This window comes from Bufo gargarizans, chromosome 3 (genome assembly GCF_014858855.1).
Source record: "Bufo gargarizans isolate SCDJY-AF-19 chromosome 3, ASM1485885v1, whole genome shotgun sequence".
Taxonomy (NCBI): domain Eukaryota; kingdom Metazoa; phylum Chordata; class Amphibia; order Anura; family Bufonidae; genus Bufo; species Bufo gargarizans.
This window is the reverse complement of record NC_058082.1, coordinates 528,960,656-528,983,656: the sequence shown is the minus strand read 5'-3', so window position 1 is coordinate 528,983,656 and position 23,001 is coordinate 528,960,656. Positions and strand designations below refer to the sequence as shown.

Sequence of the window (23,001 nt, the reverse complement as noted above, 5' to 3'; positions counted from 1 at the left end):
ATGGGTCTGCCCCCTGCAACTTATGGTCTCCAAATTGGGCACATGGCCTGAGCTTTCCCTTTACGCCTTGGAGGTGCTGGCATGCCCTGCAGACAGTGTATTGTCTGAACGTTTGTTTAGCACAGCAGGAGGAGGTCATCACAGGTTATATTTCCCACTGTTTTGGGGTGTACCCCAATTGAAAATATTAAAAATAAAATTTTAAACCAAAAACCAGTGTAGGGTACCTCCTCCTCCACGGCCACTTCCACTGCCTCCTCAACCGTCTACTCCATATGGACCTCGTCCTCCTAGATCAAGATTATTATTATTTTTTTTAATGTATTTTATGTTATTTTAAGTCATTCCCTATCCACATATGGCACACTTGCCATGCTCTTAACCACGTTTTGCAGGCATTTGCAGCCCTCTAGCCCTTTCCATTGCATTTTTAGAGCCATTTTAGTGCTCAAAAGTTTGGGTCCCCATTGACTTCAATAGGGTTTGCGTCAAGTTCGGGTCCCGAACTCTAACTTTTTTGTGAAGTTCATCCGAACCCGAGCATCCAGGTGTCCGCTCAACTCTACTCAGGATTCAATCGACATTGTAGAGGAGCCACACTGGTGTAATGCATTGTAAATGTAAAGATCCTACGATGGGGACATGGGAAACATCTTATAGATATAATGCCCCTTGATTTACTGCACCGTTATACAGTATATTGCAAACATATTATATTGAAAATGTGTGTTTGTAAGAAACAGTGAGGTTATGCTGCAATTTAGTGACAGTTATATTTTTGCTGTTGGATAATGTGTAAATGTGTATGAATACGCAAAGACCTTTTAGTCACCTGATTTGATTTAGGCTACTTTTACATATATGCTTTCCCTTTTCGCTATTAAGATCCGTCAAAGGATCTCAATAGCGGGGGAAAACGCTTCCGTTTTGTCCCCATTCATTGTCAATGGGGACAAATCTGAACTGAACGACACGCAATGCACCAGAATGCATTCTGTTCAGTTTTGTTGCATCCCAATCATGCAGGTGGTGCAGTGTAGTTTATCTTATGTATTTCATCTAATAAAGAGACTTTCCCCTGTTACATACAGTATATCTCCCGTGGGGAATATGGACGTGCAGCATTAGATATATGCCGGTTGGTGCGTGGTCCTATCGCAGTTTATCATAAAGTACAAAACAGTGGATATTATATAGTGACAATGCAGATAAAAAGGACCGGCTATACACTAGAAATGTTCAATATGAATTCCATTGGTCTAAGGAATAGTCCAGTTCTGCCCAGATGCATTCCAGTATTTCCTCCACATTTGTAGTGATGTCATCTCAGGTTGTTAAGTTGTTGTGGCTGGAGTGTCAAATACACTAGGTGCTTGATGTAGCCCCACAGACAGAAATCACAGGGTGTTAAATCTGTTGATTGTTGAGCCCAGAGCAACAATAAACCATTTATTCCAGCGCTGCAAATTCTGCTTTCTAGTAAAGTTTCATTCAGGTATCAGTGAATACCCAACTGGAGATTATGAGAAGCACCATCCTTAACATTTCTGGGTGTGAGCGGCCAGTCTCAGTATTTAAGGAAAAAGAAGAGACCTTGCGGCTTGCAGCTGCTCTTTGCACAAAACATGTTTGCTTTTAGTGAGTCCCCCATTGGCTCGATAAGGACATATGGGTTTTCTGAGCCCAAGATTCTAACATTGTGGTGACTGACCTTCCCACTCATCGCTGAACACCATCCTATCAGCAAATTCAAGTGTTGCCTGTGTAAGCCCGTTGCCTATCAAAAGGGTGTCATAACCACCAAGCTTGTAACCCCACATGAACCAAGTAAAGTTCATCTTAAGTTTCAAATGTGTCTGCCTGAATCCTTACACCATCCTGGAATAGGGAGACACAGAAACCACTCAGGGCTAAAAAGATCCTTTCAGCAAAGTCTGACACACTTACAACTGTCCCTTTTTACTGAATATAATTAGTGTATGTCAACAGTGTTTGATTGATTATTGTCTAGTTGTGTATTATTTTTGCAGTTGTACCATGAGTAACAGTCAAGTCAGCTGTTCACATCCATGAGGACAACTTTACTTTTGATATCAAAATTGATACTATAAAGTGTAGACACCAAATAGAAACTTTTGATTGTTCAGATAAAGTTACCTTTGTTATTTTTCAAGTCAACTTTTAAAAGTTTCAGTCCAACACAGGCATCAAGCAAGCGCTCCATTCCATCTTCACTGGTACTCAAGCGAGAAGCAATGGTTGCTGCTGAACTGGATTCCTGTACTTCATGTAGTAAATCAAAAACTCCCAGTTCACATGCTGCAAATATAGTCTACAAGAGAAAAGCAACAAGCTACTTAAAATTTTGTGCCAATAAGAAAATAAAAAATAGTTACATAGTTAATACGGTTGAAAAAAGACATAAGTCCATCAAGTTCAACCAAGGGATAGGTGGGGATGCAAATCCCAGAAGTAATACTGCAGTGTTTACAAAAAGCCAATATAATGACAGTATCATGACTGTATTATGAATGTGTTATGGGTTTCAAAAGAACCACAAGGGATCCAGATGTTGCAGCAGTAGAATGGTAGATGTTAACATTCAGTTTTATTATTGGAGTCTGAAACTGGCCAAGTTATGTATTCAGACACTGCTGTTGAGGTACGGGTAAAAACTGCATTAAAATTGCGTTCATTTTTATCACAATTTTCTTTTTTTATTGTCATTTTGAAAAACTAAAATTCCTCACTTTCCTGTTTGTCAATGATTTGCACATAATAGAGAGATTTATTTTTTATTGACTTAAAGGAAGAAATCTTAACATTAAACCAGTCAGACTGAGGTTTCAAAAGAAGTGCAAATGCATATACAATATATTTACTATATGCAGGAGATCTACTATACATATAAACTGTATACAGATGTAGCAACCTCCACCATATATGTGTGGCGGAAGTCGCATCTTTAAACATGGCGCCTGCTCATGCACGCAGCGTGCAATACGATGTCAAATGTGACCATGGCATCTGAGCAGTCTGGAAGCGGGAGCCACGCACTCCTGCTGCCGTAACAGGGTTCCCCGGCTGAGATCGGGAAAACCTGTTAAACTGTACTAATAGACCAAAGCCTCAAGCAGACTTCTTCAGCTATTTGTAAAATATAGCAATACAGGCCACCAGGTAGCATTGCTGTATTGTTCTACTGAAAATAAATAGTGTTGAGCGCGAATATTTGAATAGCGAATATTAATCTCGAATATCGCAACTTCGCTAATTAGTGAATATTTTGAATATAGTGCTATATATTTGCTATATCGAATATTCAAAAAATTTTTACATCTGAAAACATGATTCCTCCCTACTTCTTTCTTGTGGGTCAATGAGTCATTGGCCTACAAGCAACTTAAGCAGGAAGGAATCATGTTTTCATATGGGAAAAAAATTACGAATATTCTAAAAAACAAATATATAGCAATATAGCGAATATATTCATTATTTAGAATATTCAATATTTTTTTCCCAATCTGTACAGTTGTTTGCATACTCCTCCGTGACAAGCGTCCCCGTCACCATTGGAACATCTGTGGGTTTAGAAAATACCATTGATCTGAGTTTTCCCTGAGATCGTGAAAACTCAGATCCTATGGTATATTCTAACCCACAGGCGTTCCCATGGTGATGGGGACGCTTGTCGGGGAGGAGTATGTGAACAACTGTACAGATTGGAAAAAATGTTAATATTCTAAATAACGAATATATTCGCTATATTGCTATAACATAATTTTTTACAATATTCATCATAGCAATATAGCGACTATTCATAAAATACACATATAGACTGCAATTTAGCTAATATAGTGCTATAGTATTTTTTTTTATAGTGTATATTTCAGAAGAGAAAAAAAAAATTGACTATGAAAAAAAAAAGATTATAGCAGTATATTAGCTAAATTGCAGTCTACACTCACCTAAAGAATTATTAGGAACACCTGTTCTATTTCTCATTAATGCGATTATCTAGTCAACCAATCACATGGCAGTTGCTTCAATGCATGTAGGGTTGTGGTCCTGGTCAAGACAATCTCCTGAACTCCAAACTGAATGTCAGAATGGGAAAGATAGGTGATTTAAGCAATTTTGAGCGTGGCATGGTTGTTGGTGCCAGACGGGCCGGTCTGAGTATTTCCACAATCTGCTCAGTTACTGGGATTTTCACGCACAACCATTTCTAGGGTTTACAAAGAATGGTGTGAAAAGGGAAAAACATCCAGTATGCGGGAATCCTGTGGGCGAAAATGGCTTGTTGATGCTAGAGGTCAGAGGAGAATGGGCCGACTAATTCAAGCTGATAGAAGAGCAACGTTGACTGAAATAACCACTCATTACAACCGAGGTATGCAGCAAAGCATTTGTGAAGCCACAAAACGCACAACCTTGAGGCGAATGGGCTACAACAGCAGAAGACCCCACCGTGTACCACTTATCTCCACTACAAATAGGAAAAAGAGGCTACAATTTGCACGAGCTCACCAAAATTGGACTGTTGAAGACTGGAAAAATGAGTCCGAATTTGGCGTAAACAGAATGAGAACATGTATCCATCATGTCTTGTTACCACTTTGCAGGCTGGTGGTGGTGGTGTAATGGTGTGGGGGATGTTTTCTGGGCACACTTTATGCCCCTTAGTGCCAATTGGCCATCGTTTAAATGCCACGGGCTACCTGAGCATTGTATCTGACCATGTCCATCCCTTCATGACCACCATGTACCCATCCTCTGATGGCTACTTCCAGCAGGATAATGCACCATGTCACAAAGCTCAAATCATTTCAAATTGGTTTCTTGAACATGACAATGAGTTCACTGTACTAAAATGGCCCCCACAGTCACCAGATCTCAACCCAATAGAGCATCTTTGGGATGTGGTGGAACATGAGCTTCGTGCCCTGGATGTGCATCCCTCAAATCTCCATCAACTGCAAGATGCTATTCTATCAATATGGGCCAACATTTCTAAAGAATGCTATCAGTACCTTGTTGAATCAATGCCACATAGAATTAAGGCAGTTCTGGGGGGCGGAGCCTAGCAGCAGAGCCGGATGCAGGCGCTTTAGAGAGCTCTGCTGCTAACCGGGTGAAACCGAGCCTTAAACAGCATCTTTTTCGCTTCAAAATGGGGAAAACTGTACGAGAAAAGTCCAAGGAGACCCCAGGGAAGTTGAAACAAGCCCTAAGTCAGGGAGATTTGGACAAATTTATAAAGAAAACAGGAGTTCGTTATGATCCCAAGATGGCCGCCGCTAGACAAGCTTTACTCCCGGCGGGAACAGATGGAGAATCGGAAGCAGAGGAAGACAGTGAAAGAGAAGATTTCACGGCACAAGCGGACTTACCTTTGTCCAGATGCTTCATGAAGTCCCTGCTAGCTGAAGCGCTAGAACCTATACGTAGCGATCTAGTGGAAATCAAGAGAGACATGCATCAGCTTAATGTCCGGATGGATGATTTGGAAACCTCGCAACAGGCCTCACTGGACTTCCATGGCCGGGTTGCAGGTAATTTAGATAATGCTCAAGCGCATGTAAACTATCTCCACTCACTGGTGGAAGACCAGGATAATAGAGCGCAGCGCAATAACATCCGCATGAAAGGGATCCTAGAAGCGGTCACGGCTGAATCGCTGGAACATGAGGTACGGCGGTTTTTCATGTGTTTACTCCCAGATCTGCCAGCCGAAAAGTTCGAAATGGACAGGGTCCACAGAGCGCTCAGACCGCTTCCAAAACCGCAAGAACCCCCTAGGGACGTTATATGCCGTCTCTCGAATTTTCAAGTGAAGGAACAGCTAATGATCGCAGCGCGAGCGAACCGATCGGCAGAAATCGAAGGTTCCCCAGTAGCCTTATTTCAAGATCTCTCACCAATAACATTGGGAAAGCGGAGGCAACTAAAGCCCCCTTTTGGAAGTCTTGAACCAGAAGAAAATTACATACCGGTGGTTGCACCCCTTCGGTCTTCTTATTAATACGCCCAACCGAAAACAAGTAATCAGATCCCATGCAGACCTACCTAGGGTCTGTGAAGTCCTTGGGTCACCTATGTTGGACATTCCGGATTGGTGCACCGCTCAGAACATCGCAACGCTGCCGTCCATTCCAACGTATGACTCGTGGCAAATGAGTTCTTCAAAGTGCCACAGAAGCAAGAGGCATCTAGCGAATACGGTGCCCAGACCTGAGATGTCGGCTAACGGGGTGCCAGACCACTGAAAGACGCAAGATGGTAGAATTTGCAGTGCCTTATAGTTATTGTGTGGACTGACAGGTTTTCTTTCATATATGTCCACCTTTCTTTAATTGTTAGCAATGTTTGCTACTGCACAAGGGTTCTCCTCTGTACCAGGAAGGGTTAAATATGTCTGTTCATGCTGACTTTTCCCTTGTATCTGCATCCTCTGGTATTATGGCGACACCTAGTGGCGATATTAAGTTATTACCTTATGTGAGATAAATGCTCATTAAGTTGATTACCCATATTTGCTGGCTCGGGTGACCACCCGGCTCCTCGGAATAGCTCCCCTCCCCGAGTTAAGGAGTTATTTACTTTTATTACTATTGGATTAGTATGTTATTAATGTTTTTCGTACGTGCTATGATAATATGTATGTATCCGTGGAAACGGATCAAATGTTCTCCTCCCCTTCTTTCCTTGCTCTTCCCTCCCCCCCTCCCCTTAACCATACTCTGTCTAAGGTACTTGACTGGATATAAGGAAGGTAGTACGATTTACAGGGATTATGGCTAGTCTTCATGTCTGCTCGTACAATGTAAAAGGTCTTAATGTTCCCCAGAAAAGGAGCCAAATATGCCATTTCTTACATACAAAAAGGTGCGAGTAGCATGTCTACAGGAAACACATTTTCTGGCAAATCATGTCCCTAGGCTATCACATTTGTTATACAACCAATGGTATCATAGCACTACACCTGGAGCAGCAACTAGAGGTGTGAGTATAGCTTTTCATAAAAATATACCCTTCATACATAAATCCACATTGACGGACACGGAAGGTAGATATATTTTTGTGAAAGGAACGATTGGTCCACAAATGTATACTTTTAGTAATGTCTATGCTCCAAATGTGTCACAGGTTTCATGGCTAGTTACTGCTTTGACGGATTTGAACAGCTTTGAAGAGGGCATTGTAATCCTGACTGGAGATTTAAATCTCACATTAATCCCTAGACTAGACTCCTCCACGGGATTATCTGCTCTTTCCAATACTGCTCTTCAGAGAGTTAATGCTGCATTGTCACAAGAGGGTTATGTAGATGTATGGCGCAGTATGCATCCGGATGAGAAAGATTATTCCTTCTACTCGACAGCCCACAAGACTTATCAGAGGTTAGACTATATTTTCCTGAAAGTCCAATGTCTCCAGTTTTGCGTCTCTTCAAATATTGGAACTATTTTATTATCTGACCACGCCCCGATTTTTCTGTCATTAGTGATACCTAATATGCCAAAGTCAGAATTCCGTTGGCGACTAAATGAAACACTGCTTAATAACTCTAATATCCCGAAATTATCTCAGATTTTGCAGGAATATTTTCAGATAAATAATACGGGTGATATTTCATCTATGTCTCTATGGGGGGCCCATAAACCGGTTATAAGGGGTCACTTAATAGCTCTAGCTGCATTCACAAAAAAGCAAAAACAAAAGAAAATTGAAGACTTAAATAAGAAGATTGAGCTTCTAGAGAGACGCCATAGGCAATCCCAACAAGAGAGTGTACTAGAGCAGTTAAATATTCTCCGTTCAGAAATGAAAAATCTATTAAACGCTAATACGGCGAAGTTATTCCTTTCCACAAGATATAAATTTTACGCCCACGGTAATAAAGCCACCAAAGTGCTGTTGTCCCTAATAAAGAAAAGGAAAATATCCTCATATATATCTAAGATTAAACCGCCCAATTCAGAGGTTGTGCGCAGGACCGATCTGATCGCTCAACAGTTTTGTGACTTTTATAGCCAGCTGTATAACCTTAGGGGCACACTTTCCCCCTCTAGGGGTGAACATTTAAAATTAGCAACAAAGCGATGGTTAGATAACCTAAACTTACCCGTTTTGACTAAAGAGCAGTCAGCTTCTCTGGAAATCCCCTTTTCATTAAAAGAACTGGAGATAGCACTAAAGGAGTCTCCTGTGCATAAAAGCCCAGGGCCAGATGGCCTACCAGTTTCATATTACTCCTCCTTCAGAGAGATTCTATTGCCATTTTTTTTGAAAGCCTGTAATGAGGCGAGGGAGGGAGGAGCCTTCAACAGTGACATGCTGCAGGTACAAATCTCCATTATTCCTAAACCAAAGAAGGACCATTCACTTTGCGCAAATTATAGGCCTATATCGTTGCTCAACAACGACCTTAAGCTCTATGCAAAGATGCTAGCTAACCGACTGAAAAAATTCTTGCCAGACCTGATTTCCCCGGAACAAGTGGGTTTTGTCCCAGGCAGAGAAGGCAAAAACAATATCATTAGAGTAATAAATCTTATGCAGTTAGCAAAACGCACGTTTACGCCTTTAGTTCTGCTCAGTACGGATGCCGAAAAGGCGTTTGACAGAGTGGACTGGCAATTCATGTCCCAAACATTGGCCCGGTTTGGAGTCCCCCAGTCCTTCATTGATGGAGTAATGGCAATGTATTAACATCCTACAGCAAGGGTCCTGGTGAATGGTACTCTCTCCCCTGCCTTCAAAATAACAAATGGTACTAGGCAAGGTTGTCCCTTGTCGCCCTTACTGTTCATATTGACAATTGAAACCTTGCTACAGGCCTTCCGACAGAACGAAGAGATAGAAGGGATGAGGGTAGGGAAGACGGTGCACTCAACAGCCGCTTTCGCGGATGATGTTTTACTAATAGTCACAAACCCAAAAGAAGCATTCCCAGTGATTATGTCTATACTAGGACAGTTTCACGAAGTCTCTAACTTCTCGGTTAATCTTGCTAAATCGACAGTTTTGAATGTGTCCTTATCGACACAAGAACAGGCCACTTTGCAAAAACATACGGCCTTTCAATGGACGTCAAAAGCCATCACGTTTTTAGGAATAGAACTTACACCCGAGTTCAGTCAATTATATAGTGAAAACTTTTTACTGATCCCTCGACAGTTGGAGGATCTGATTAGTAGCTGGGATATCCCCTTTGTCTCTTGGTTCGGCCGCAAATCTCTAAAAACAATACTTCTCCCTAAAGTACTTTATTACCTGCAGGCATTACCGATCCCTATCCCTCTAGAGTTTTTTAAAAAGGTTCAAAGGATCTTTCTCAAATTTTTGTGGGGAGGGAAAAAAGCGAGAATGCCCTTGGCATATGTAACGCGATACCCCTCAGGAGGGGGTATGGGAGTACCAGACGTTTATAATTACCATAAGGCGATCCTTTGTACCAGAGGCTTAGATTGGCTACGCTCCCCTGCAGGGCGTCTAGATGTAATGGTGGAAGAAGCGATGTCAAATCTTCCATTGAGGTCTCTACTATTCATGGACCTGTCAAGGGTCAACAAGATGCTTATTACATATAGCTCGATTACCAAACATACAATAACTAAATGGTGTACGCTGAATATGCTTCAGAAGTTGATACCAAATTATGCTTTACTAATGCAGGTAAGGGACGTCCTGTGCCAGTCGAATTTGTGTTTCTGGAACACGGTTAAAGAGGGAGAAAAGAACAATGAGACACCGATACTGTCCTTGTGCCAAAACGCTGACTTGCCACCATTGGCAGCACTGCAGATTCACTCTGCTTTAAAACAATGTACTACGTTCCAAATTATTCATTGTTACCATATACTTAAGAAATTAACTAGAGCTTCAATATAGGGCACTGATCACACGATGTTTGAGAAGATGGCCTTGCAAAGGCAGGAACCTAAAAAGAAGATCTCCCTACTTTATTCTTTAATTAATTCCTCCAGTGATCCAAGTAGATGCAAATTTATAGATAAATGGGAAGAGGAACTAGACATTAAATTCGATAACAGGGAATTGCCGAAATTATTAACAGCTCCAGCGAAGGTTTCTAGGTGTGTAAAATTACAGGAGAATAGTTACAAAGTGCTCATCCACTGGTATTATACGCCGCAACGATTACACATTATGTAACCGGAGGTCAGCTCCGTCTGTTCGAGGTGTGAAAATAATATAGGGACTCAGAGCCATATCTGGTGGTTATGTCCGAAAATCCAACTGTATTGCCAAGGAATTTGTGAAATTCTATCCAAGGTGTGTAAGATGACAATACAAGCTTCACCAAAATTGTGTTTATTTGGTTTGGTGGGAGAGTCGACAAATTTGAAATCAAAAGTAACTTCTACTTTATGTAGAATACTGTTAGCGGCGGCCCGCCTACTAGTGGCAGTATACTGGCGGAAGACAGATCCACCTCCATTGCAACACTGGTTTATGAAAAGTGATCAGATTTATAGATTGGAGCAAATTGCACATTGGGATTCTAGGTCACCTCAACGTTTCAATGATATATGGGGTCCGTGGAAGCAGTTTAGAGGGTTCGCTGAATGATCTAGTAGTCCCGTTGAGAAGATTGAGACCTGATACTTGCTGCAATAGAGTGTAAGAGTATGGAATGATAGTACCCTTTACCCTCATCCCCTCAGACCTTCCCTCGACCCCCCCCCCCCCCTTGTTTCTTGGAGTTGTTCTCCAAACCAGGATAACCTCCAGTTATTGTAATCTACAGATATTTGTTTCTCCAATATATCGATTGATGTAAGGCTTGCCGAGGTATTTTTGCTTTGGACATTGTTATTTCTGTCATGCCTATCGGTGTATACTCATATGTCTATAAAACAATAAAAACATTTATAAAAAAAAAAAGAATTAAGGCAGTTCTGAAGGCAAAAGGGGGTCCAACACCGTATTAGTATGGTGTTCCTAATAATTCTTTAGATGAGTGTATATGTGTATTTTACAAATATTCGCTATATTGCTATAACTTCATTTTTTAGAATATTCGTTCTATTCTAAAACAAGAATATATAGCAATATAGCGATTATTCGTAAAATACACATATAGCCTAGCCAAGTTAGGAAAGTTGCCTTATACAGTTAAAAATCGCAATACGTGAATAATTAAATTGCATATTATTCACGATAAATAGAATAATGACGAATATTCAACTTTGACTAATATAAGATGAATATTCAATTGAATATTCGCGAAATATCGTGAAATCGAATATGGCACCTCCTGCTCATCACTAAAAATAAAGTGACACATTTATTAAGACTGGCGTTTTAGATGCCAGTCTTAATAAAGCCATGCACAGGTGGTGGATCCGCCGATTCATAGCTGCTTCTAAATGTAAGACAGCATCCTAGCTGGTGTAGAAAATGGTAAATGCCAGCCCGCCCAAGCCCATATCTGTTTAGTAAATGAACCCCGAAATGTTTAATGAAGGCTATTTAGCCAACAACGGACACAATGAGCAATCTAATGATTGCCAGTTATAGTCATCCAGGGTAACTTAAAAAAAGGTTTTTGAAAATATGAAAAATAAAAAATATATATATATAAAGTTTCAAAGCACCCCCTTTTCCCTAAAATCTAAATCAAAATACTTAACCAATAAAAAATATAAACATCATGGGCATCCTCGCGTGCAAACACACACATACTATTAAAATATAACAATATTAATCCCATACAGGGAATGCCATAACAAAAAAACAACTCGCCATTTTTTGTCACTTCAACTCCCACCAAAAAAAAGTATAAAGTATAAAAGTGTCAAAAAGTCACACACACTTAGAAATGGTTTCACTGAAAGGTACAGATCGCCTGAAAAAATTAGCCCTCACACAGCTCCACATGCATAACTGCAAAAAAGTTATAGGAGTCAGAATATGTAGATTTTTTTCAGGGTTTTTAATTTTTTTCAGTATTAAAGTGCAAGAAAAACAATACAAGTGTGTAGCAGGTCAATTTTATCGCAGTGAACATCGTAAAAAAAAACTGCCAGAATTTTTTCCTCGTTTCCCACTACATTATATGCAACCGCAAATGGTGCAATTTGAACTTGTCCTGCAAAAAATAAGCCCTCATAAGGCTAAGTGAACAGAAAAATTTAAAAAGTTATGACTCTAGGAAGGCAGGCATTATTACTGTCTGAGATGCGGTATCACTTTTTAATGGTCATTATAACTTTTAAGAGAGTATGAGTACTTTGTATACAACGTTTGGCATGATAACTTTGTGGCATTGAGAATTACTATTAGGCCGAATGCACACGGCCGTTTTTCACGGCCGTGAGCGGTCCGTGGAACCGCGGCCTGGATTCCTGTTGAGAGCAGAAGCGCACGGCGTCATTGGTTGCTATGACGCCATGCGCTCCCTGCTGCCGCCGCAATACAGTAATACACTGGTATGATCTTCACCAGTGTATTACTGTATTGTGGCGGCAGCACGGAGCGCATGGCGTCATAGCAACCAATGACGCCGTGCGCTCCTGCTCTCAGCAGGAATCCAGGCCGCAATTCCACGGACCGCTCACGGCCGTGAAAAACAGCCGTGTGCATTCGGCCTTACTCTGTGGTATATAAAATATGGCACTTTTACTGTGTGGTGCACTTTAATTATCTGGTCCCTATATAAGGCACTGTGTATCTGGCACTATTATTGGAGGTTGTTATGAAGTTATTATTAAGTACAGTATTTGGGAGCACAGTACTACACAGGTGCAGTAACAGGGACAGATGGGGCAGCCACAGGCACAAAATTAGGGATATCAGCAGAATGAGAATTGGTGTAAGTTTGGGAAAAGTAAGGTGGGTGCTGGAAAAGTGAGGACCCCAAGATGTCTGTTGCAAACTCTGTATTAACAGGTTGTGACTGATAGAAGTTGTGGTGACCGCAGTTCGCTAGAAAAAAAAATAGCCAAACAGAGAACACATGTGCAGTAATACTGGTCTTTGTGTGATGTGTGTTGTTCAGTAATAGTATAATAGTAATATTAGAAACTATTTAGTGGTAGTGGTCATGGTCTGGTGTTTCCTGGGTTGGGGCTCCATGTAAACCAATATTATTTTAATGATAAGTCTAACATGGGTCTTACTATAACACTATGTTCTATAAATACTATACTATTCATATAATGTAATAAGCAAAACATGCATGAATTAAGCTGTAATGCTTACTGTGATGAAAACTGAAAGGTGTTTTATTTGACTCATTTAGTTTAGTGTGGCAATGTGAATAGTGACGGGTGCAGTAAAGTCCCAGGGAAGCATGAAAAAGGGGTGGATGACCTTAACCCATGGAACAGATTATATTTACTAATTGAGATCCCTCTCACGTATGCACAGCTGGGGTTTATTCACAGCAAAAATTGCAAAATGTCAACCCAAAAATGTAACAGAAAAATGTGTGAAATGTATTAATCTGTCAACTAAGTAGAGCAGGGGTATATCACAGCAAAAAATTGGTGAATTTCACCAGAAAATGTAACAGACAAATTAGTGAATATTTTTAACCTGTCTACTAGGTAGAGCAGTGGTATATCACCTCCATAAATTGGTGAATTTTACCCGATAATGTAACAGACAAATTATAGTTTTTTTTTTTACCTGTCTACTAGGTAGAGCAGTGTTATATCACCCCCAAAAATTGGTGAATTTTACCCGAAAATGTAACAAACAAATTAGTGATTTATTTTTTACCTGTGTAGTAGGTAGAGCATGGGTATATCACACCCAAAAATTGTTGCATTTCACCCGAAAATGTAATAAACAAATTAGTGAATTTTTTTAACCTGTCTACTAGGTATAGCAGTGGTATATCACACCCAAAAATTGGGGAATTTCACTGGAAAATGTAACAGACAAATTAGTGATTTTTTTTTAAAGCAAAAGGATCGAATGAAAGGGCCAATTAAAGACACATTTTTGAAATTTAGGTCCCTGTCACCTATGCCAAGCAGGGGTTTTTCATTGCCAGAAATCGGTTAATGTCACCCACCAATGGAACAGATTATGTTTAAAAATTGCGATCCCTCTCACCTATGCACAGCTGGGGTTTATTCACAGCAAAAATTGTAAAATGTCAACCCGAAAATGTAACAGACATATTTGTGATTTTTTTTTACCCGTCTACTAGGTATAGCAGTGGTATAACGCATCAAAAATTTGGGAAATTTCACCCAAAAATGTAACAGACAAATTAGTGATTTTTTTTACCCGTCTACTAGGTATAGCAGTAATATATCACACCCAAAAATTAGGGAATTTCACCTAAAATTTAACAGACAAAATAGTGAGTTTTTTTTACCCTTCTACTAGTTAGAGCAATGGTATCACACCCAAAATTGGTGATTTTTTTTTAACATGTCTACTAGGTATAGCAATGGTATATCACACCCAAAAATTGGTGAATTTTACCCAAAAATGTAACAGACAAATTAGTGAATTTTTTTAACCTGTCTACTAGGTAGAGCAGTGGTATATCACATCCGAAAATTGGTTAATTTCACAAGAAAATGTAACAGACAAATTAGTTATTTTTATTTTTTTACCTGTCTACTAGGTATAGCAGTGGTAAATCACACCCAAAAATTGACAATTTTATCAGAAAATGTAACAGACAAATTAGTGCATTTTTTACCTGTCTACTAGGTATAGCAGTGGTATATCACACCCAAAAATTGGTGAATTTTACCTGAAATATGTAACATACAAATTTGTATTTTTTTTTTTACCTGTCTACTCGGTATAGCAGTGGTACATCACACCCAAAAATTGGTAAATTTTACCCGAAAATGTAACAGACAAATAACTGAATTTTTATTACCCGTCTACTAGGTATAGCAGTAGAATATCACACCCAGAAATTGGGGAATTTCAACTGAAAATGTAACAGACAAATTAGTGATTTTTTTTTTACACATCTACTAGGTATAGCAGTGGTATATAGCACCCAAAATTTGGGGAATTTCACCTGAAAATGTAACAGACAAAGTAGTGACTTTTTTTTTAAGCAGATGGATCGAATGAAAGGGCCAATTAAAGATGAATTTTATAAATTTAAGTCCCTGTCACCTATGCAAAGCAGGGGTTTTTCATTGCCAGAAATTGGTTAATGTCACCCACCAATGGAACAGATTATGTTTAAAAATTGCGATCCCTCTAGCCTATGCACAGCTGGGGTTTATTCATAGCAAAAATTGTAAAATGTCAACCCAAAAATATAACAGAAAAATTTGTAAAATTTATTAAGCTGTCAACTAGGTAGAGCAGTGCTATATCACACCCAAAAATTAGTGAATTTCACCCAAAAATGTAACAGACAAATTAGTGAATTTTTTTAACCTGTCTACTAGGTAAAGCAGTGGTATATCACACCCAAAAATTGATTAATTTAACCCGAAATTGTAACAGACAAATTAGTGAATTTTTTAAACCTGTCTACTAGGTATAGCAGTGGTATATCACACCCAAAAATTTGTGAATTTCACCCAAAAATGTAAAAGACAAATTAGTGAATTTTTTTTAAAGCAGAAGGATCGACTGAAAGGGCCAATTAAAGACAAATTTTTGAAATTTAAGTTCCTGTCACCTATTCAGAGCAGGGATATTTCAATGCCAGAAATGGGTTAAGGTCACCCACCAATGGAACAGATTATGTTTACAAATTGAGATTCCTCTCACATATGCACAGCTGGGGTTTATTCACAGCAAAAATGGTAAAATGTCAACCCAAAAATGTAACAGAAAAATGTGTGAAATTTATTAAGCTGTCAACTAAGTAGAGCAGGGGTAGATCACCGCAAAAAATTGGTGAATTTCACCAGAAAATGTAACAGACAAATTAGTGAATATTTTTAACCTGTCTACTAGGTAGAGCAGTGGTATTTCACCGCCAAAAATTCAACACATGTGCCATGCACGGCAGTTGTGACAACTTGCCCAAATTCAATGGCGCCAACAAATTGCTTCCATTGTCACACACCACTTTCCCAATCTCCAGTTGGTGCGGGGTCAGCAACTGATCCACCTGTGCGTTCAGGGCGGACAGGAGTGCTGGTCCGGTGTAGCTCTCTGCTTTCAGGCAAGTCAACCCCAAGACAGCGTGACACTGTCGTATCCGGGATGTGGAATAGCCCCTGGGGAGCTGAGGGGATTCAGTTGATGTGCAGCCAGACGCCGCAGCAGAAGAGGACTCAGCCCGAGGAGGTTATGAAAGAGGATGGAGTAGGAGGAGTAGAGGAGGTGGCAGTAGGCCTGCCTGCAAGTCGTGGCGGTGTCACCAACTCCGCTGCAGAGTCACGCATTCCATGCTTGGCAGCCGTCAGCAGGTTGACCCAATGCGCAGTGTAGGTGATATACCTGCCCTGACCGTGCTTTGCAAACCAGGTATCAGTGGTCAGATGGACCCTTGCCCCAACACTGTATGCCAGAGATGCCATGACTTCCTTTTCAATCACTGAGTAGAGGTTTGGAATTACCTTATTAGAAAAAAAAATTAGTCCGGGTACCTTCCACTGTGGTGTCCCAATAGCGACAAATTTTTTGAAGGCCTCAGACTCCACCAGCTGGTATGGTAAAAGCTGGCGGGCTAAGAGTTCCGTCAAGCCAGCTGTCAGACGCCGGGCAAGGGGGTGACTCTGTGACATTGGCTTCTTACGCTCAAACATTTCCTTTACAGACACCTGACTGTGGGCAGATGAGATGGAACTGCTGAAGGTGAGAGGTGGAGTGGCGGGTGGTTGAGAGGGGGCAAGGAGGACAGCAGTGGTTGACGTGGCTGAAGATGCTGGACCAGGAGGAGGATGGTGGCTTTGAGCTTGTGTGCTGCTTCTACTCGTCATCATGTGTTGATCCCATAGGCGTTTGTGATGTGCGATCATGTGCCTTCACAAAGCAGTTGTACCTAGGTGGGTGTTGGATTTCCCACGACTCATTTTTTTTTGGCACAGGTTGCAAATGGCATCGCCGTCGTCAGAGGCAGACACACAAAAAAAATGCCACACTGCTGAGCTTTGCAATGACGGCATTCTGGTGGTGGCAACAGCATGCGTTGATTGGCGTGCTGTCTGGCTGACCCCGAGTGCCGATACATGTTGTCCCCCTGCTTCCAACTCATCTCCTCCTTCTCTCTGTCTCCCCTTCTGAACTTTCCCCGCTTCTTCTCTTCGAGCAGGCAGCCACGTGGCATCCACGGACGCATTGTAATCATCAACCACTTCACTTGTATCTGACACCTCAGCAAAGGAAGCAGCAGCGGGTACAACATCATCATCACACTGTACGTCCATGTGTGTAATGCTGCCTGACTGAGACATATCCCTGTTATCTACATCCCCTGGCAATAATGGTTGCGCATCACTAATTTCATCCAACTGATGTGTAAATAACTCCTCTGAGGGATCAATTGAAGCGGCTGTGGTGGTAGTGGTGGTGGTGGCGGCGGGTGGGAGAGTGGTAACTTGAGAGCAGGTGACCGAAGCTAAGCTGGAGGAGGATAGTGCGTCAAAGTTCTTAGCGGAAGCTGTTGAAGATTGGGTGTCCTGTGTAAGCCAGTCAACTATTTTCTCAAAATTTTTTGGGTTCAGGGTACGTGGCCTCTGAACACTGGGAAATTATTCCAGGGCCAGTGGAAATCACAGCACCACGAACACGACGACCCCTGCGGCGTGACCTGCCTCTGCCTGTCATTTTTTATTAGATAAACACAGACGGGCTTGCAAATGTGATTAGATCACAGAAATTTTTTAAATAGAATTTATTTTTTCTGCAAGGTATTTGAGTGAATGACACCCTTTAACGGTATGAGTGCAGGCCTAGCCACTAGCCAGTGGGCACAATACAGAATGTGTGGGCCTGACGCACACAGGCTTGCAAATGTGATTAGATCACAGGAATTTTTTAGATAGAAATGTTTTTTTCCTGAAAGGTATTTGAGTGAATGACACCCTGTAACGGTATAAGTGCAGGCCTAGCCACTAGCCAGTGGGCACAATACAGTATGTGTTGGCCTGACACACACGGGCTTGCAAATGTGATTAGATAACAGAAAATTGTTCAATATAATTTCTTTTTCTGCAAGGTATTTGGGTGAATGACACCCTGTAATGGTATGAGTGCAGGCCTTGCCACTAGCCAGTGGGCACAATACAGTATGTGTGGGACTGACGCACACAGGCCTGCAAATGTGATTAGATCACAGAAAAATGTTAAATATATATTTTTTTTTTCCTGCAAGGTATTTGAGTGAATGACACCCTGTAACGGTATGAGTGCAGGCCTAGCCAGTGGGCACAATACAGTATGTGTTGGCCTGACACACACGGGCTTGCAAATGTGATTAGATCCCCAAAGTTTTTTTAATATAATTTTTTATAATATAATTTTTTTTCCCTGCAAGGTATTTGAGTGAATGACACCCTGTAATGGTATAAGTGCAGGCCTAGCCACTAGCCAGTGGGCACAATACAGTATGTGTTGGCCTGACACACACTGGCTTGCAAATGTGATTAGATCACAGAAAAATTTTAAAAATTTTTTTTTTTCTGCAAGGTATTTGGGTGAATGACACCCTGTAACGGTATGAGTACAGGCCTAGCCACTAGACAGTGGGCACAATACAGTATGTGTGGGCCTGACGCACACGGGCTTGCAAATGTGATTAGATTACAGAAAAATGTTAAGTATATATTTTTTTTCCTGCAAGGTATTTGAGTGAATGACACCCTGAAACAGTATGAGTGCAGGCCTAGCCACTAGCCATGTGTTGGCCTGGCACACGGGCTTGCAAATGTGATTAGATCACAGAAAAAATTGTAATCAAATATTTTTTTTCTGCAAGGTATTTGAGTGAATGACACCCTGTAACGGTATGAGTGCAGGCCTAGCCACTAGCCAGTGGGCACAATACAGTATGTGTGGGCCTGACACACACGGGCTTGCAAATATGATTATGTCACAGAAAAATATTAAATATATTTTTTTTTATCTGCAAGGTATTTTCTGTCACACCCTGTATGAATGGTGTGCAGTGCACACAGTGCTGCCTATGACTGAGCCTGCAGCCTCTCACACACGGGCAGCCAGGCAACTGCAATATATATATATATATATATATATATATATATGAAGAAAAGAAAAAAAGGACACTGATGTGGTACATCAGTGTCCTTTTTTTTCTGAATAGGGCTTTTTGGGGTGCTGTCAGGATGCTGTCCTTACAGCAGATGAGTCTGTGGACACAGAACAATGCCCTAGCTAATGCTTTCCCTATTGAATCAGCAGCAGCTACACTCTCCCTCCTCTCACTGCGAATGCAGTTTCCGAATGATTCTAAAATGAATGCTGTCCAGGAGGTGGGAGGGTCTGGGAGGGAGGGTCTGCTGCTGATTGGCTGGAATGTGTCTGCTGACTGTGAGGTACAGGTCCAAGTTTACTCAATGATGATGTATAGGGGGCGGACCGAACATCGCATATGTTCGCTCGCAGCGGCGAATGCGAACAAGCTATGTTCGCCGGGAACTATTCGCCGGTGAATAGTTCGGGACATCACTAAAACCAAGCACACCATTGTTTTTCTTGTGAAATTCCCAATAAGTTTGATGTGTCACATGACCGTCTTCCTATTGAAAAAACTAAAGTTGGATTCAAAATGGCCGACTTCAAAATGGCCGCCATGGTCACCACCCATCTTGAAAAGTTTCCCCCCCTCACATATTAACTTCCTGTTTGTGGCACATTAGTATATCACCAACCATTCCCATTTTATTAAGGTGTATCCATATAAATGGCCCACCCTGTATTATAGTTTCCCGAGACAAGCTGCAATATTGCCAATCAAGGGTCACATTTCTGGGACATTGTCTCTCAAAGGGTGCAAGGCACCTTACTGAGGAAAGAAAATAAGCAGTGAAGGACATAAAACTCCCTCAGGGGCCAAAACCCCTTAGGATGTTTTTGGGTCTGGTCTCGTACTGCAGACCCTGGATAAGGCATGCATCCATGCTTATGCAGCCTTTGTATGATTGCCTGTCATCAGAACCTTTTTGTCTGACAGAACATGCAATCGAGTCCTTTTTCACTCTGAAATTGGCAATATTGTCTGCACCGGCATTAGGAATTCCAAACTATGATCAACAGCTTAGTCTGTTTTGTTCAGAACTTCAGGGACACAGCATAGCAGTGTTAACACAGAAACATGGAGATAGGCAGAGACCAGTAGCATACTTCTCTGCCATACTAGATCCCATATCTCGAGGAGCTCCATCATGTGTCAGGACTCTGGCGGCTGTCCAGCTCAAGGTGGAAAAAGCATCTGAGATAGTCCTCGACTATCCTCTAGTGGTACAAACACCATATGACATCCAGTGTATTCTTAGTTAGAGAAGTCGCGAACATAAAATTTTCCGTTCGTGAACAGCGAACGCGAATTTCCTCAAATGTTCGCGAACGGGCGAACCGCCATAGACTTCAATAGGCAGGCGAATTTTAAAACCCACAGGGACTCTTTCTGGCCACAATAGTGATGAAAAAGTTGTTTCAAGGGGAAAATAACATAACAAAAACAAAGACAGGTGCACTATGCAGTCTTACTAACTCTCGTACTGGTGTAAAATTGAGAATTAGCCAACATATCCTGCTTGGAGGACATGTCTGAGCCTGAGCACCGCGCCAATGTTTCTCAAGTAGCTCTGGAACCTAACGCTAAACCTTCCTGGGCCGTATGGGCAATACCAGGAGCCAGTGGGCGAATTACAGGTGCGCAAGGTCCGACTCAAAACATTCTCCCAGTAACCTCCAGCATGTGACCATGCATACAATGGGAGGAGGCAGAGAGCTCTGAGCCCCACCCAAGACTGGCTGATATAGCCCGGGCCTCACATGTGCACCAGAATGCTGCCTGTGGATGGAAATAAAGGCACATTCAGACTAGGAGTTTCTACACCTCCAAAAATTCAAAATACAAACTACTTGTGGTCCGCTGCAGGCATCCTCCATTGTATGCATTTTTGCTGGGGATTGCCATTAGCAACGGGCCACAAGTGCAGGATCTGCCCCCCCCCCCCCCCAGTATAGATGCACCACTGCATATGGGGTTGAGCACTTCCTGCTTTTTAATACCACGCCAATTTGTAGTTTGTTTCAAGGGGACTAACACCTGGACTGTGGCATGCCGGAGTGGGATCCATGGCAAAACTCCCATGGAAAATTACATAGTTGACGCAGAGTTGGGTTTTAATCCATAAAGGGCATAAATCACCTAACAATCCAATTTTTTTTTTAACAACGTGGTTAAAAATATCCAGTGTGTGTATGCGATCAGGTATGATGTTGTATCGATCAGGTAGTGTAAGGGTTACGCCCGCTTCACAGACATTGACAGACCAAACTCCCCTTTTAATGCACCGCAAACAGTCCATTTGCCCAACCGCAAACTCTCCATTTGCACAAGGTGGATACCAAGCTAGCCATGTCCCGTTGATGTCATTGAAGGTTTCTTACTCCACCCAGCCACGTACAACACCAAGGGTCCCCGAAAGGTGAATTGAATTGATTTTTCAAACGGGGAGATGGTTAAAAAAACGCTGTGTCCCTTCCCTTTGTATGAATCCACGGTCACTGCGTCTGCGCCGTGCAATTTACTCTCACACCCGATATGAGTGTTATTTTGTGTAGTTCTCTTCTCATCAGTTTAATCCCTGTTACGTCCTATATCAGGGATTGCCTTTTGTGAAAAAAAAATTTAGGCCGGGTACCTTCGACTGCCTTTACAGTGACAGACCAAACTCTGATACACCAAACTGAATTGATTTTAGGAATCGGGAGATGGAAAAAGCAGCTTGGTCGGTCCTCTTACTCCCAAATTGGGGCACTGCACGTGCACGGAGCAATGTGCTGTGACACCCTATATGAGTGGTGTCTTAACTAGTACTATTCCTATCAGTTTAATCCCTTTTACGTCCCCTATCCGGGGACGTGTGTCGAATTGATTAACCATTGTGAATTAACAAACCATTACGACATCATGAAATATTTTTGTTCTGAGCTCTGTACTTGCTTTGTATTGGAATTGATGGGGATTTTTTTAATTGTCTGCATTATTTCTAATAAACTATTAAGAGACTTTATTATGATTTTTTTATTTTATGTATTGAAAACCCATACAACTTAAAAAAAAATTAAAAAAAAATTATGTTTTTTCAATGAAAAATTATCCAGCCGATCGCTTTTGGTCTGATCATAATGAAGCAACGGCCTTATCATCTGGGGTGTGGCAACATTGCCAACACACTCGTAGAGGTGATGATCGCTTCATTGTGATACGCAAGCCCCTTCATCATAACAAGAATTGACACTTGTATGTGCCTTTTTTTTGTTTGTTTTGTTTTTGCATCCACAGTGCAGCACCAGAGGACAGAAAAATTAGGCATGTACAGATGCCTGAAAAATAATGGTATTGTTGCAGCCGCTGTTGTAGCAGCGGCCGGAAAAATTGATGTTTTCCAGGCAGAAAGGTGACTAAAACATAGCGGCTTGAACCCTAGTTGGTTGCGGAGAATTCACAAAAGTCATCTGGTATGCAGACATTAAATACAGCAGCGTGGGGACCATTTTGAGGCCAAGGCATATCATCAGGCCTATTGCTACAGCAGATGAGTCTGTGGACACAGAACACTGCCCTAGCTATCGATTTCCCTATTAAATCAGCAGCAGCTACACTGTCCCTCCTCTCACTAAGAATGCAGCTTTCGAATGAGTCTAAAATGGATGCTGTCCAGGAGGTGGGAGTGTCTGGTAGGGAGGGTCTGCTGCTGATTGGCTGGAATGTGTCTGCTGACTGTGAGGAACAGGGTCAAAGTTTGCTCAATGATGATGTATAGGGGGCGGACCGAACATCGCATATGTTAGCCCGCCGCGGCGAACGCAAACAAGCTATGTTCGCCGTAAACT

At 41.5% G+C, this 23,001-nt stretch overlaps 1 protein-coding gene across 1 annotated transcript in view; it reads right to left on the bottom strand.

Annotated features, from left to right (window-relative positions):
* LOC122932695 (acetylserotonin O-methyltransferase-like) overlaps positions 1 to 23,001 on the bottom strand; it is a 141,417-nt gene that overhangs the window by 87,470 nt on the left and 30,946 nt on the right. The window contains exon 2 of the mRNA XM_044287258.1: positions 2,158 to 2,332. Within this exon, the coding sequence (XP_044143193.1) occupies positions 2,158 to 2,332 (175 nt within the window). The remainder of the gene's footprint in view (positions 1 to 2,157; positions 2,333 to 23,001) is intronic.